The 13,989-nt window shown below is 33.3% G+C and overlaps 2 protein-coding genes across 2 annotated transcripts; both read left to right on the top strand.

Moving 5' to 3' along the window:
• The first annotated feature begins 1,991 nt into the window (after positions 1-1,991).
• LOC140984884 (ABC transporter G family member 14-like) lies at positions 1,992-5,015 on the top strand. Its single transcript, XM_073452562.1, has 5 exons — positions 1,992-2,349; positions 2,639-3,431; positions 3,779-3,958; positions 4,040-4,227; positions 4,316-5,015. The coding sequence occupies exons 1-5, from the start codon at positions 2,185-2,187 to the stop codon at positions 4,958-4,960; spliced, it is 1,971 nt and encodes a 656-aa protein (XP_073308663.1). The 5' UTR covers positions 1,992-2,184; the 3' UTR covers positions 4,961-5,015.
• Positions 5,016-8,659: 3,644 nt separating this feature from the next.
• LOC140983755 (uncharacterized zinc finger CCHC domain-containing protein At4g19190) lies at positions 8,660-11,507 on the top strand. The gene is made up of 7 exons (XM_073450883.1): positions 8,660-8,915; positions 9,086-9,148; positions 9,235-9,374; positions 9,545-9,658; positions 9,792-9,993; positions 10,646-10,760; positions 10,846-11,507. The coding sequence occupies exons 1-7, from the start codon at positions 8,706-8,708 to the stop codon at positions 11,268-11,270; spliced, it is 1,269 nt and encodes a 422-aa protein (XP_073306984.1). The 5' UTR covers positions 8,660-8,705; the 3' UTR covers positions 11,271-11,507.
• Positions 11,508-13,989: the final 2,482 nt, after the last annotated feature.

The following is a 13,989-nucleotide window of genomic DNA, read 5'->3' as shown; positions in this document are numbered from 1 at the left end:
GTTGCAGTGCTCCGTGGACGTAGCTTATATTGGGTGAACCACATAAATTTTTGTGTTCTTGTTGGTTATTTTATTTCGCAATATTTGGGTGCTATATTATCATCGTGGTCGGCATCGCTTCGGGGGTGTAATTCCCCAACATTTTATTGTAACATCAGTGAGGGTGTAAATGTTATCACGCCCTGCGACCGAGGTTAGTCGATATCGATATTGTTCAACAATCACATAATCTCGTTAACCTCTTCTCCTTGTGCATTTAGCAGTTGTTACATATGCTCGAGTACAGTTTGTTGGTTGGCGATTTCTGCACTCAGGTTTTGGTTGTTGAGCTCAAGTTGTCACAAATAGTTTCCTTTCACGACTATATGCATTGAACTCTTGTTGGAGTTGGTTACAAATGTCACGCCTCGAAACCGGGGTTAGTTGACGCCGGCGTTGTTCAACAATCACATAATCTCCGAACAACAAGCCTCGTAGTTCAGTATAAACCAAAAACAGTCTATTTCATAATTAATTCAAAATAAACTTGTCTTACAGTGATAAATTCCAAAACGAAATAAAATGTGCGGAAGCGTTGTATAACTTGAATCAAAACTTAAGAAGAACATAAACGAGAAGTCTTCATATCTCGAAACTTTATCACCAACACCAAAGCATGTCTTATTCATCATCGTCTACTTGATCACGAACACCAAAGCATGTCTTATCTCACCAACACCATAGCATAATCGAATAACAAACGAATCATAAAATGAGAATGATCGAATATCAAATGAAGCATAACATAGATCGCTTTAAAACGTAGATATCTTAAAAACATAATGCCACTTACCAAATAAAATAAGTGTGCGAAACTTTATCGAATATACATATATAAGACCACTTATAAAAAAACTAGTGTGTTAAACTTTATGTAGACAAAATATGACAATGAAAATTTAGGAAAAATAAATTAAATTGTAATTTTTTTACAAAAAAATAATGAAGAATACAATTTTTTTGTAAATGAGAATGGCTGGAGAATTTTATACACCAATGAATGAGAAAAAAAAACGTGAATAGATAGTGGTTTAGTGGGTCAAAACATTATGAATTCGGTAGGTTAAGGCACTTTATGAGTAATTAGGATATAATTAAGGAATAATTTGAAGACTAATCAATAATTTTAACACGAGAAATCAATTGTCTAAATTGATAATTTGACATAAAAATATAGATTTGAAAAACATATCCAATATAATTTCTCAAAAAATAAATATATTTTTATTTATTATGTCGCAAATTTGGTCACGTGTAACAAATGCACTGTCTTGAAAAGAATAGATGCCATAGTAAAATTTTCAAATGAGAGATGACGTTTTAGTATTCAAGCATAGCTTCAAGGGTCTCGATTTAGTTTACCCAAACAGGAAGAGTTAATGCGGTGGACAAGAACTGAAATGCATATAAAGTAAGAATCCACTCGCAGAAACATACATAAATCAAACTAATCAGTACCTAAAATGGGTATAGTTGTCCACTAGGAAGAATACAAGACTTGAAATCTTTATGTTCAAATCAGAACCAAATAAACACCTAAGAAATGCTTTAAAAATCACAAAATATAGCTATATTTGTTTTTTTCCTTTAATCCAACTTCCTCCATAATCACTAGAGATAGGTTAATATCAACTTGTTCTTCGCAAGCAAAAAGAACAGTGGGGCTTCAGAAAATAATATTGTTCAGTGGCATGGTTCTCACTTCCCACTAACAATGTAATAAGCACTTGCATGAAGATATAAACAGTGTTGGTTTTGGAAAGAAAATACCAGAAAAAATATTGCAAAATAATAAAGCATTAGATGCTTTATATATTAAGATATGCTAAAAAGAGAAGGAAGAGATTGCTATAAAATATAAATCAACTAACATAAACTAGAGTGGAACCTTTTTTTTACTAGAAAAGATGGGAGATCCTACCAGAGATGTTAGGCCTACATTAAAAAAACTTTAGTGTATGAGATTCTTTCGTCTGTGTCCACTGTTATATATTTGTGTATTGATCCTTTCACTTTGTGAACCAAAGCTAAAAGCTGCTGTTAAACTTCTGCCTCCTTTCCATCCTCTACCAATACACCACACAAATCTCCACCTCTTACAATATACCGCGACAGAAAACAGTTTGAGCATCAGTAGATTTAACCATGCCCCTCTGTTCTGTAGTACCAAACCCAGAAAATGATGGCACTGAACTGGAGAAAGGCCTACCAAAGAAGCTGGAGACCTGCGACACGGCATATCTGGCTTACCAATCTGAGAACAATTCACAATCCTTTCTACAGCGGACTTTGTTTCCCATAAGTTTGAAGGTCTTTCCCCCACACCCGCACACGTCTAGACAAACAAAAGTAGTTTCACACCGAGAATCACATGCACACATTAAAACAGACTCCAGCAAGACACCAGCCTGCTTGCATTTTTTAAAAATGTTATAGGCAGTTGATAGGACAGATTTTCACAAAAAATATATATGTTAGTATGTCACTACTAACAACTAATGGTTTGCTAGATGAAGATAAAAAAATACTACAACCTTTCTTAATTTGGGAACGTATTAGCGACATGTTACACCTGCTGAATATTCTTCTTGTGTTTCAGTTCAAAGAGATTGTTTACAAAGTTAAATATGAGAGGAAAGGAACTTGTTGTGGAGGAACGTCAAACTCTAAAGAGAAAGTCATACTAAATGGGATCACAGGGATGGTTTCACCGGGGGAGATACTAGCGATGCTAGGTCCATCAGGCAGTGGAAAAACCACACTTCTTACAGCCCTAGGAGGTCGTCTCTCTGGGAACTTGTCAGGCAAGATCACTTACAATGGCCAGCCTTTTTCAGGCTCCATCCGACGTCGAACAGGATTTGTTGCGCAGGATGATATTCTATACCCACATCTTAGTGTGTTTGAAACTCTTTTATTTACTGCACTACTACGGCTACCCAAAAGTCTGACCAGAGAAGCAAAAGTACAGCATGTGGAGCATGTCATAACAGAACTGGGGTTAACTAGGTGTCATAATAGCATGATAGGAGGGCCGCTTTTTAGAGGAATATCAGGAGGGGAGAAAAAAAGGGTGAGCATAGGTCAAGAAATGCTCATCAACCCAAGCTTATTATTACTAGATGAGCCCACTTCAGGCTTAGATTCCACCACAGCTCAACGAATTCTGAACACAGTCAAAGGACTTGCTAGTGGCGGTCGAACTGTTATAACCACCATTCATCAGCCCTCTAGCCGACTCTATCATATGTTCGATAAGGTAGTATTGCTCTCTGAAGGATGCCCGATTTACTATGGTCCTGCATCAACTACCTTGCAGTATTTTTCTTCAATTGGGTTTTCAACACCCATAATTGTCAACCCGGCTGATCTATTGCTTGATCTTGCTAATGGTAATTAGAAAATCATGCTTTCCATAACAAGTATTTAGCACAAGCACATAGTTTATAATAAAGGACCTTGTCCCATTTATTCAACTTTCCTGCTCAAGAAGCATAAAGATGTCAATTACTCTATACAAAGTTTCTTTCCGAAAATAATTAATGGAGTTTAACAAAATGAGACCCGCCCTCAGATTGTTTATATTTCAGTTGAGTATAATGACATCATACAGGCTGTGCTAATCTATCTAATAAATGTCTCTGGCTAGCCAGAAATTATAATTATGAATTCAGACACTTGCATATTCTAGAATATCGATATGAGAAAAAAGAAAGGTTCTAATTTGTCATATTTCCAGGGATTGGACCAGATTTCCAGCAGACTAGCAACCACAGCGATAACAGTCGGCCGCAAGATGCAGCATCTGTAAGAGAATTTCTCATCTCTGCTTATGAAAAGAACATTTCTACCAGGCTGAAAACTGAGTTGTGTAGTTCAGACGTAACTACCTACAACTACAAAAAAGAAAACTCGACAAGTATCCATTCTTCTCCCTCAAAATCAGAGAACTTGCGCATTTTCGCAAGCTTTTAAGGCTCACAGTTTTCAAATGATGCAGGGGATGAAGTGAAATTCGAAAAATGGTGCACAACCTGGTGGCATCAATTTCATGTCCTACTGTTACGAGGACTTCGAGAGAGAAGATTTGAAGCCTTCAACAGGTTAAGAACCTTTCAAGTTCTAAGCGTGGCGATACTTGGTGGTCTTCTATGGTGGCATACTCCACCGTCTCACATTGACGATCGTGTATGCTTTTCAGCACATCCATGTTTAAAGTAGAATTCTAGATATGATTTATTCTCGAGTATGCTAATTAAGAGTTACTTCATTGCAGATAGCCATGTTATCCTTTTTCTCTGTGTTTTGGGGCTTTTACCCACTTTACAATGCTGTTTTCACTTTTCCCCAAGAAAGGAACATGCTGAAGAAGGAAAGGTCATCTGGGATGTACCGCCTCTCCTCCTATTATCTAGCCAGAACAGTGGGAGATCTTCCTCTCGAACTTGGGCTGCCAACCATATTTACCTTCATCTTTTATTGGATGGGTGGCCTTAAACCTGACCCTGCCACCTTTATCTTCTCCCTTCTAATTGTTCTTTTAAGCGTCCTTGTTTCCCAAAGTCTCGGGTTGGCGTTTGGCGCCATACTCATGGACGTAAAACAAGCTGCAACTTTAGCCTCGGTTACAACTTTGGTATTCCTTATTGCCGGAGGATACTACGTCAGACAAATCCCTCCATTCATGGTCTGGCTAAAATATCTGAGCTACAGCTATTACTTTTATAAGCTGCTTCTTGGGATTCAGTACAATGAGAATGACTACTATGAGTGCTCAAATGGGGCCTATTGCCGAGTCGCAGATTATCCTGCCATCAAATCTGTTGGTTTGAGCCATCTGTGGACGGACATTTCCATCATGGTGCTGATGTTGGTGGGATACAGATTTATGGCATACCTAGCTTTGCACCGATTGCGATGATGGATGCTTAACATTCGCAAGCAAAAGTATTTTTATAAGTTCATTATTTCTTCAACTGAGGAGTGGATTTAGTTCATGCAAATTTTCCATGGCCACGTTTTGATTACAGAGCACTGCTAAAACTTAAATGTATTAACCTTTGGTAGTGGTTGATATAACATATATATATATATACACTAGAAAAGTGTGCAGCTAACTACTAAAACATATATCTGAAATTTAAATAATATTTGAAATTGTTCGAATAATAACTATGTCTAAGAACATTTATCAACTAAAACAGACCAAATCATTAAAAAAAATCATGACGATAAGCAGTAATGTTTTCTCATCCACATGAGCAATCCGGTTCTTGCTTGATTTTAATCAACAACTTCTTATGTAGTTTGTTATAATATTCACATTCATTTTTTTAGCATAATCACAACGCTCAGTCTAGATAAATACTTGTCAAACATTTTTATCAAAACAATTTTACAAAATTTTTATAGAAGTTTTAAATTAAGGCGTTTGGGAACTATTTTTTTTTTTTGCAATTCAAAATGTATTTATACAACTATTTAAAAAACGTTTTTATAGTTAACAATAATGAAATAGATATTTGGAATGTTATTCTATAAAAACATTTTCATTGTTGTTTGACCGCATTTTTTTCTAATAAAAACATCAACAATACCTCTTAATTATTCTTTAAAAATTATACTTGAAAAATATTTTTTCTTAAAATAAAATTCCAAACACGTTTTATAAAAATATTGTCTAAACATATAATTTAAGTTTTTTCACTTACAAAATAATAAAAACGTTTTAAAAGTACTTGTCCAAACAGATCTAAAACATCTCATCTTCTTCGACATATATTATGTCTTTCTTTCTACTCCACCTTGAGGAAAAAAATTCTTAAAAATCTCTTCAAATAACATTACTTTGGAACTATGTTCACAATTAATCATCTCGTTCATCAATTTGTTCCACCTTTAAAACAATGATTATATACATCATACCATTGTGACTTCTTTGGAAATATTTGTGGGCTTCGTGGTCTTCTTCATTGTCTTAATCATAAGTGTACATCCATGAGGTTAAAGTTTATGTGAAAAATCAATTGATATGTCACGATATCCTCCCATATCTTTCTTTTGATGACGTGAGAACCGTAGCCGTTACCCTCCGATGCTCACTGAGTAAATCTGACTAATGCAATAGCTTACAAACTAAGCTAGCCAAGTAAACTGTTCTGGACAAGTCCTATGCGACAGAATCAGTCGAGAAGATATAGGTAGGGGTTAGCGAACTCCTAATTATTGATCAAACGTTCACCTATTCCACTAATTCAAATATATCTAATTAGGTCCGTCCCTCGAATGAAAATTTCTGGAGTCATACCATTCGAGCTTTTTTTTCATTCGAAAAATTATGAAACCTGGTCGGAATTGTTTGTGAATTCAGAATAACTATAGTAGTCGAACCTAATAAGGATGGAGAAAATACCAATTCAAAGTGAAAATCCATTCAAACCATATCTCGCAATTGAAAAAGACTGTGGATGTGTTCATTATAGCTACGCCCCTTCAATAATGCTAGCATATCATTAACCTAATATGAACATTGTATTCTACACATGTTACACAATCGTCTTAACAATCTCACCACTCATCCATCAAAAACTCAAAGGCAAAAACTTGTGTGAGACGATCTCAAGAGTCATATTTTGTGAGACGGGTCTCTTATTTGGGTCATCGATGAAAAAAATATTACTTTTTATGCTAAGAAAATTACCCGTCTCACAGATAAAGATTTGTGAGACCGACTCACAAGAGACCCACTCAAATCTAAAATGGTTTTTTGGCCATTTGATTATTTGAAATATTTAAATTCAAATGGAGAAAAATTTTAATATCTCGAACCTTATATACGGATATGAATAACACGAATATGTTTAGAATTATTTCACAAAGATATATTCGTTTATATGATTAGATTTAATATTTTTTATTTAATAATGTTGTATTATTTATTATTATTATTATAAGATTTACAATTTGATATCCTATTTTAAAGATGAAATGATCAATAAATCTATATCTTAATAGTTAAATATATATTCAGTATTTATCAAATCACTTTTTCTTTTTCTACAGTTTCTGCCTAAGATTTGGGCAAAACACACTCCTTGGATCCACATGTGTTCTTGGATGAAATTCGGTATAAAACATTGAAAATTTGGAACAAAAATATGATATTTCTGAATTAAATGTTATAGATCTGACACTAATATATGGTTTTTGAGTATACAAGTATTTATAACAAATTTTGATATTAATGACACGTCTTTTTGGATGAAAGTTCTGTACAAAACCTTGATAATCTAATATTAATATATGATATTTTAGTACTAAATATTTTAGATCTGACATTAATATATGATTTTTGAGTACCCAAACATGTATAAATTTTTTTAGTAATAATGACACATATTTTTTTGGATGAATATTAGTTCAAAACATTAAATATGTGTTATTAATATATGATATTTCATTATAAACTATTTCATATCGGGTAATAATATATGAGTGAGTCTTATGTGAGACCGTTTCACGGATCTTAATCTGTGAGACGGGTCAACCCTACCAATATTCACAATAAAAAGTAATACTCTTAGCATAAAAAGTAATACTTTTTCATGGATGATCCAAATAAGAGATCCGTCTCACATATATGACCCGTGAGACCGTCTCACACAAGTTTTTGCCATAATATATTATATTTGAGCATACAAACAAGCATGATAATTATTGATATTACTATAGATGTTTGAATTTTATACTCAAAATTTTATTTTTTTTATCCGACCTAAAACAATTTGTTCTGCAATATCTTATATATGTTCAGATTTTCAATATCTTTTTACCGAATTTCATCCGAAAAATAATTGTAGGCACATGAAGTTCAAAATATTTTTGTGAGAATCAAATACTGCAGAAAAATTTTTGGTCAAACAAAGTCTGAACGCATATTTAACTATTTTGTTGGGATTTTAAAAAAATACCTATTTTAAATATCTTTTGTATAATTTTATTAATAGAAACCATTACAATATTATATTGTAAGGGTAACTCGATTATGAGACAATTTTGATATAAAAATAGATGTTAAATATTTTTTTAATAAATTTAATTTCTTGACGGGGAAATTCGTAAAATAATATTGATCAATTTTTTTTTAAAAAAATAATCTTCTCAAATATATTCCAGAAATATATTTGAAGATGTGATTTTATTTTAAAAAAATTGATCAAGGTTATTTTTTTATTTTACAGCCATCATAAATTTTTTTCACAAAAACTCTTGTGAGACAGTCTAACAGATCAATTTTGTGAAACAGATATTTTATATGGGTCATCCACGAATAAATATTACTTTTTATATCAAATATATTAATTTTTATTGTAAATATGAACATGATTTATTTGTCTCATTAATAAAGATATGTGAGACGGTCTTACGGGTCGTATTTGTGAGACATATCTTTTATTTGGGTCATCCATGAAAAAGTATTACTTTTTATGCTAAGAGTATTACTTTTAATTGTGAATATGAGTAAGATTGACTCATCTCACAGATTAAGATCCGTGAGACGGTCTCACATGAGACTCACTCTTTTTTTAATTGTAACTTAATGCCACCTCAATCATTTATTTAAATAACAAAAAAAAAAAAGCAATTGTGTGTATTCCGATTCGATCATGGAGGATGAGGAGAGAGGAGGGTTTAGATTGGGGAAGAAAACAGAAGGGGAAGTTGATTACAGGACAAAGTCCGGTACGGCATGGTCACACAACTTCCTCAATCAGAAGCCGTGGCATCCACTCTCTTACCCCAATCAGCGCCGCAAATGGATCGCTGAGCAGACTCACGCGCAGAAGCAGCGCCGTGCCGAAGAGGTTTCCCGCGAGGTTCGTGCGTATGCGCTCATTCTGATGTTCGGTTGTTTCATTTTTGGCGGTTTTAATGTAGTTTGAAATTAGGGTTTTAAATTGAATTGTGAAAGTGTGTCATGAAACATTGTTATGTTGTAATGACCGAGAAACATCTGAGTAAATTGATCAATTTTTTTCTTGAACAGTATGCACAGGAGCAGGAGTTTCTCAGGCAAACCGCTCTCATTTCCCAGAAAGAGAAAGAAAAGGTAACTTTAAATTATCACTGAAGCACAGAAGTTGGTGTAAAAACTAGAATTTTACTCTACCGAATTTTCATTTACTCGTTGTGCAGTTGGAGATGATGAAAGCAGTGAGCTTTATGTATGTGAAACCTCCTGGTTACAATGCAGAAAGTGCTAAAGCTGCTGAGGTTGCCGACGAGAAGAAAACTCACGAACAGGATCCATCTCTTGATGCAGCCACATCTTCAATGTAATAGTTTGGCCCAATGTTTGTATCTCACTCCAGTACCATGCACGAGATAGATAGCTCACTATCATGTTGAATGTATCCATCTTACTATTTTTGTTTTGAGAATTAAGCTGTTTCTTAGTCATGCTTCTGATGTTGAAACACAAAAGTTAATCCCACTCCTTTGCTAGGAATGTGGAAACTAAACCCTCTACGGTGGAGAAAAAGAAATCAAGGCCAAAAGACCTATATGGTCGTGCGTTACCTACAGAAGAACAATTTGAAGTCCTTAAAAATGCTCCAAGGTGTGTTTGCATGCTTTTCCTTCTGTAGGGGCTGTTATGTGGCAGAATCACTCGATTCTTATGTGATTTTTAGAGCGTTATATTGCGAGATCCCTTCTTTACTACTTAAAACAAAAATGTCATCCTCGTCCAGGTTAGAAACTGGTGTTTTAGTCAGGGCAAAGCCATTTGGAGTTGAGATCCGCAATGTGAAATGTCTTAGATGTGGTAACTTCGGCCACCAGAGTGGTGATCGTGAATGCCCACTGAAGGATGCTATAATGCCAAATGAGGAGAGTCGATTGAAAAGGGACGATCCGTTAACAACTATCATTGCTCAAACTGAATCTAGTGAGGTAAATTTTTAATTCCGTGCTTTACTTGTATTATGCCTTCATGTAAATATATTAATTCCGGACTGCTGCTGTTGATTAAGTAGCAAATATGATTTTTTCTATCAGATGTAGATGCTAGATTGGTTTGAAAGTCTATCTATACACACAATATCAGACAGTGTTCACGTTTACTTAACTGCAGTATATGATTAGGCACATTCAGAGTAAGAATCTAGCATACCCTATTACCCTTGCTTACATGATATCACGAGTATGTATCAGGTTTTTTGCCGGTTGATCAAAAGTGAATCTTCAAAATGATAGGTAGATGACGTTCTGCATCCTAGTTCTTTTGAACACTACGAAATTGTATAGCAAGAGTTTTGAATTTATGAACGGCCTAAATAGTTTCTTATACAGTTATCTGCCACAGGTTGCAGTTTCACGTTTCTATGTTCTTATCTTTTAGCTGTTCCTTGAGGTACATTGAAAAAGTGCTTGGGTTTAAGAAATCGAAGCCAGACAAAAAGGAAGTTCATGTTCGTTTCGGCTTCATTTTTTAGCTTCTGGAATTTTGTAAATGTTTTTGCTATTATTTTAGTTAGAGCTTGCTCAGTTGTAGTTCCATAAATTAGTCTCTCTCGGTGTCTAATTTTTTTGAGCTGCACCACAGCCTCTGAAGTGGGAATTGAAACAGAAGCCAGGAATGAGTCCTCCACACGGAGGGTTCAATCCTGATGATCCCAATCAGCAGATAGTTGCAGAGGACATATTTGATGAGTATGGAGGTGATGTTTTTTAAATCTAGTGCATCTACCTAGTGATGATAATTTTCAAGGTTCGATAATGTTAATTTTATCATTCAACATGCAGGGTTCCTTGGAGAAGCCAGCATACCTGATTTGCTAACCAACTTCTCCTCAAGAAAAGCCAAGAAAAAGTCTAGCAAGAGCAAACATAGAAGGTCGTTGCCAGTAAGTGCTGAATTAAGTGACGATCACGGCAGTAGACCTTCTTCTGGCGATGCTAAACGGAAGAGATCAAAGGAGAAGAGACACAAGAGAAAGAAGCAACAGCATTTGGAATTAAGTTCACCAGAAAGCTCAGAAGATGGCAGGCATCAAAAGAGGAGCCGCAGGCACAAGTCTCGTCATTCAAGTTCTTCAGAGGCTTCAGATTCTGATGAACAGCGTAGAGCTAAACACGGTCGGCATCTAGACCGGCACCGACATAGACACCGGCATCAACATCATCGTCGCCATCACGGGCATCGTCATTTGGGTTCATCGTCAGATTAATCTCTGAGTTGCATTTGGTGCGTGGGAATGGAGTGGGAGAGAAATCTATTAAATATATGCAAATTTTATGTACATTTTGTCTTATTAAAAGATCTTTACGGGCATAGAATATACAAAATTGTTTTCGGCCCGCCCACCTCTAGTCTGGGGCATTCGTCTTAGCCCATTGGTAGAATTTGTGTTAACTTCAAGTTGTGATCTCTCTAATGGATTGTAATAATTGTGACCAATCAAGTTCACTGATGATGTCCATGTTTTTAAACCTGCAAATTATAAAAAATGAACCAATCGATTAATAATTACAAATAATTTAATCCAATTCCATTCCTATAATTTAATTCGAATTACCAATTATATCTTGGAATCGATTAATAAATAAGTATTCCATAATACGATTAATAAATAAGTATTCCATTATTATTATTATTATTATTATTATTATTATTATTATTATTATTCCTTGAATACCAGCATTTCCCCCAAGTGAAGTGAGAAGCAGACCGTCAAACTTAGTCTTTCAGCAAAGATCAAATGCTCATAATGGTCTCTCCCTAATATCCTAACAATAAAGTAATCTTTCGTATCAAAGACCCGTTGGAGTACTGTTTTCTCGTACATAAAGCGCGATAAAAGTTTAAACACCTTGATGCGATAATTTGGTCATGTACCTCGTCACGTGATAATGGAATGCCATTAAACACCAGCTGATTATGTCCAATGAACTCAACAAAGAAATACAAGATTTTCAAAATCATCTCTACAATCCAGTTAAATTAATCCCCGAAAGATCCACTGGAGAATGAGTTTGGGATTGAATGTGTATTTCCAATCTTATTATATCATATAACATATAAATTGCTACACATTGAGAATACTCATAAAGTTTATTTCCAGATTTACAAACACGTATTCCTTTTATTTACCTTGAGACTATCTACTCCTATTAATTGAGTTTGTCTATTTATATTTATATTAGTATATAATAATTAATATATATTATCAGAAGAATGATATTTACACTTCAATTTTTGTTAAATATATTTCATCTTTAATTTTTATAGCATATATTGGCAATGATGAGAGATGATATTTACACTTTATTTTGTGTTATCTACACTCGATTTTATGTATAAAATATGTGTCAAATTTATTCACAAATGGAGCGTAATTATCAAATCTTGGCAATGATGTCCTTTTATTGATTATTCTATTTGAGTATTTTTATCCGTGATGATCTCAATTCCTAAACTAAGTTATTTAAAACATGAAATGTAGAAAATATGCAAAAATTTAACAAAACAGAAATTGCAAATATAATTCATTAAACTAATCGTTACATTTGTTTTTTTTTAATTTTTTACCAATTGTTATTTTTGTTTTAATTTTAATTTTTCCTTATTTTCATTTTTCGAATCAAGTGATATTTCATTCTTATATTTTAATATTTTATTCCATATATTCTTATATTTTTATTATAACTTTAAAAAAATCAAAATTTTCAGATAATCACATTATCTTATAAAAAATTATTTATATTTTTTAACAAAAATTTATTTATCAAAATAGTTGATCTATTGGTATGCAAATAATTTTCACAATAAAAAAATATCAAATGTTAACTTTGAAATTTAGCGTATATCTACATCGATCAAATGAATATTGTTCGTCTGGACTTAAACACTCTGTACAACTATGATTTAAAGAATTTGAGAAGTAAGACTTCTTATTTTCAATTACAAATAGTATTGAAAACTTCTAAGCACGAAAGTGATCCTAGAACTGATTTGATAATGAATTATTTGGGTGAACTAACTTTTAGTTGGGATTTAAAATCTTCATCGAGAGATTATGATCAGTTTACTTTGTATGATTGATAGTCAGAACCATGTCTTGATTCAAGTCAATAGATTTATTTATACCTTCAATTGGCAGCGGTAACATGTTCCAAATATATTCTTTCACTACTCATGTGGATGTCCTTGTTGTCAGATCGTCCTCCTTTCTAATATATTCAAAATTCTGACTGCAGCTCTGAAACTTAATCAATGATCGGTGAAAAACGAAAAGTTTAAACAGTTGAGTTTGATCCTTAATCACTGATCGGACTGATTTACAAGAAAGTGACAAGATTTTATTCGGAATGATAAATATTCGGTAGATCTAAATCAGTCGACCATGAAAAAGTTTAGCTTACGTTTCATACTGATTTATCAATTAGGTTATTAATCAGTTAGACTACTGAGTTCAGTTTACCTCTAGAATTTAGTTTGGTTCCAATCACAAAAACGAAAATGTTTCAACATAATGCTTAGTTCCGTATCAATTAGATAAGTTAATGAAATTAAATTAAATTAAAAAATCTATCAATTGTTAACTAATAGCGGGAAAAAAGATTGCATAGTGTTGCATCAATCTATGAATTAAATAAATTAACTTTATTTAATTTGAATTTTAAAAAATTAAGTATGAACCTCTAACCACAAATTTATTTCTTCATTTAACTTAAAGTCATATATAAATCAATCAAATTAACAAACATTAGAGTAACATTATATGATTATGTCCATCTTAATAAGTCGGTAAAATCACAATATTATTATTATTATTTTTACAAAAAATGAAAAACTAAAATTATTCATATCGTCGTCGTCATCTCACAATTATTTCAAATATAATAAAATTCCAACCTCCTCAAATATATGTGTGTGTCTATATATAT

This window comes from Primulina huaijiensis, chromosome 9 (assembly GCF_012295235.1).
Source record: "Primulina huaijiensis isolate GDHJ02 chromosome 9, ASM1229523v2, whole genome shotgun sequence".
Taxonomy (NCBI): domain Eukaryota; kingdom Viridiplantae; phylum Streptophyta; class Magnoliopsida; order Lamiales; family Gesneriaceae; genus Primulina; species Primulina huaijiensis.
The sequence above is the reverse complement of the archived record's forward strand: the minus strand, read 5'-3'. Positions and strand labels throughout refer to the sequence as shown.

Bases quoted from the DNA above. Each gene is read 5' to 3' on its own strand.
- LOC140984884 (XM_073452562.1), top strand. From the start codon at position 2,185: ATGCCCCTCTGTTCTGTAGTACCAAACCCAGAAAATGATGGCACTGAA. The intron at 3,432-3,778 runs GTAATTAGAAAA...TCATATTTCCAG, and splicing joins ATTGCTTGATCTTGCTAATG to GGATTGGACCAGATTTCCAG. The intron at 4,228-4,315 runs GTATGCTTTTCA...ACTTCATTGCAG, and splicing joins CGTCTCACATTGACGATCGT to ATAGCCATGTTATCCTTTTT.
- LOC140983755 (XM_073450883.1), top strand. From the start codon at position 8,706: ATGGAGGATGAGGAGAGAGGAGGGTTTAGATTGGGGAAGAAAACAGAA. The intron at 8,916-9,085 runs GTTCGTGCGTAT...TTTCTTGAACAG, and splicing joins CCGAAGAGGTTTCCCGCGAG to TATGCACAGGAGCAGGAGTT. The intron at 9,994-10,645 runs GTAAATTTTTAA...GCTGCACCACAG, and splicing joins CTCAAACTGAATCTAGTGAG to CCTCTGAAGTGGGAATTGAA.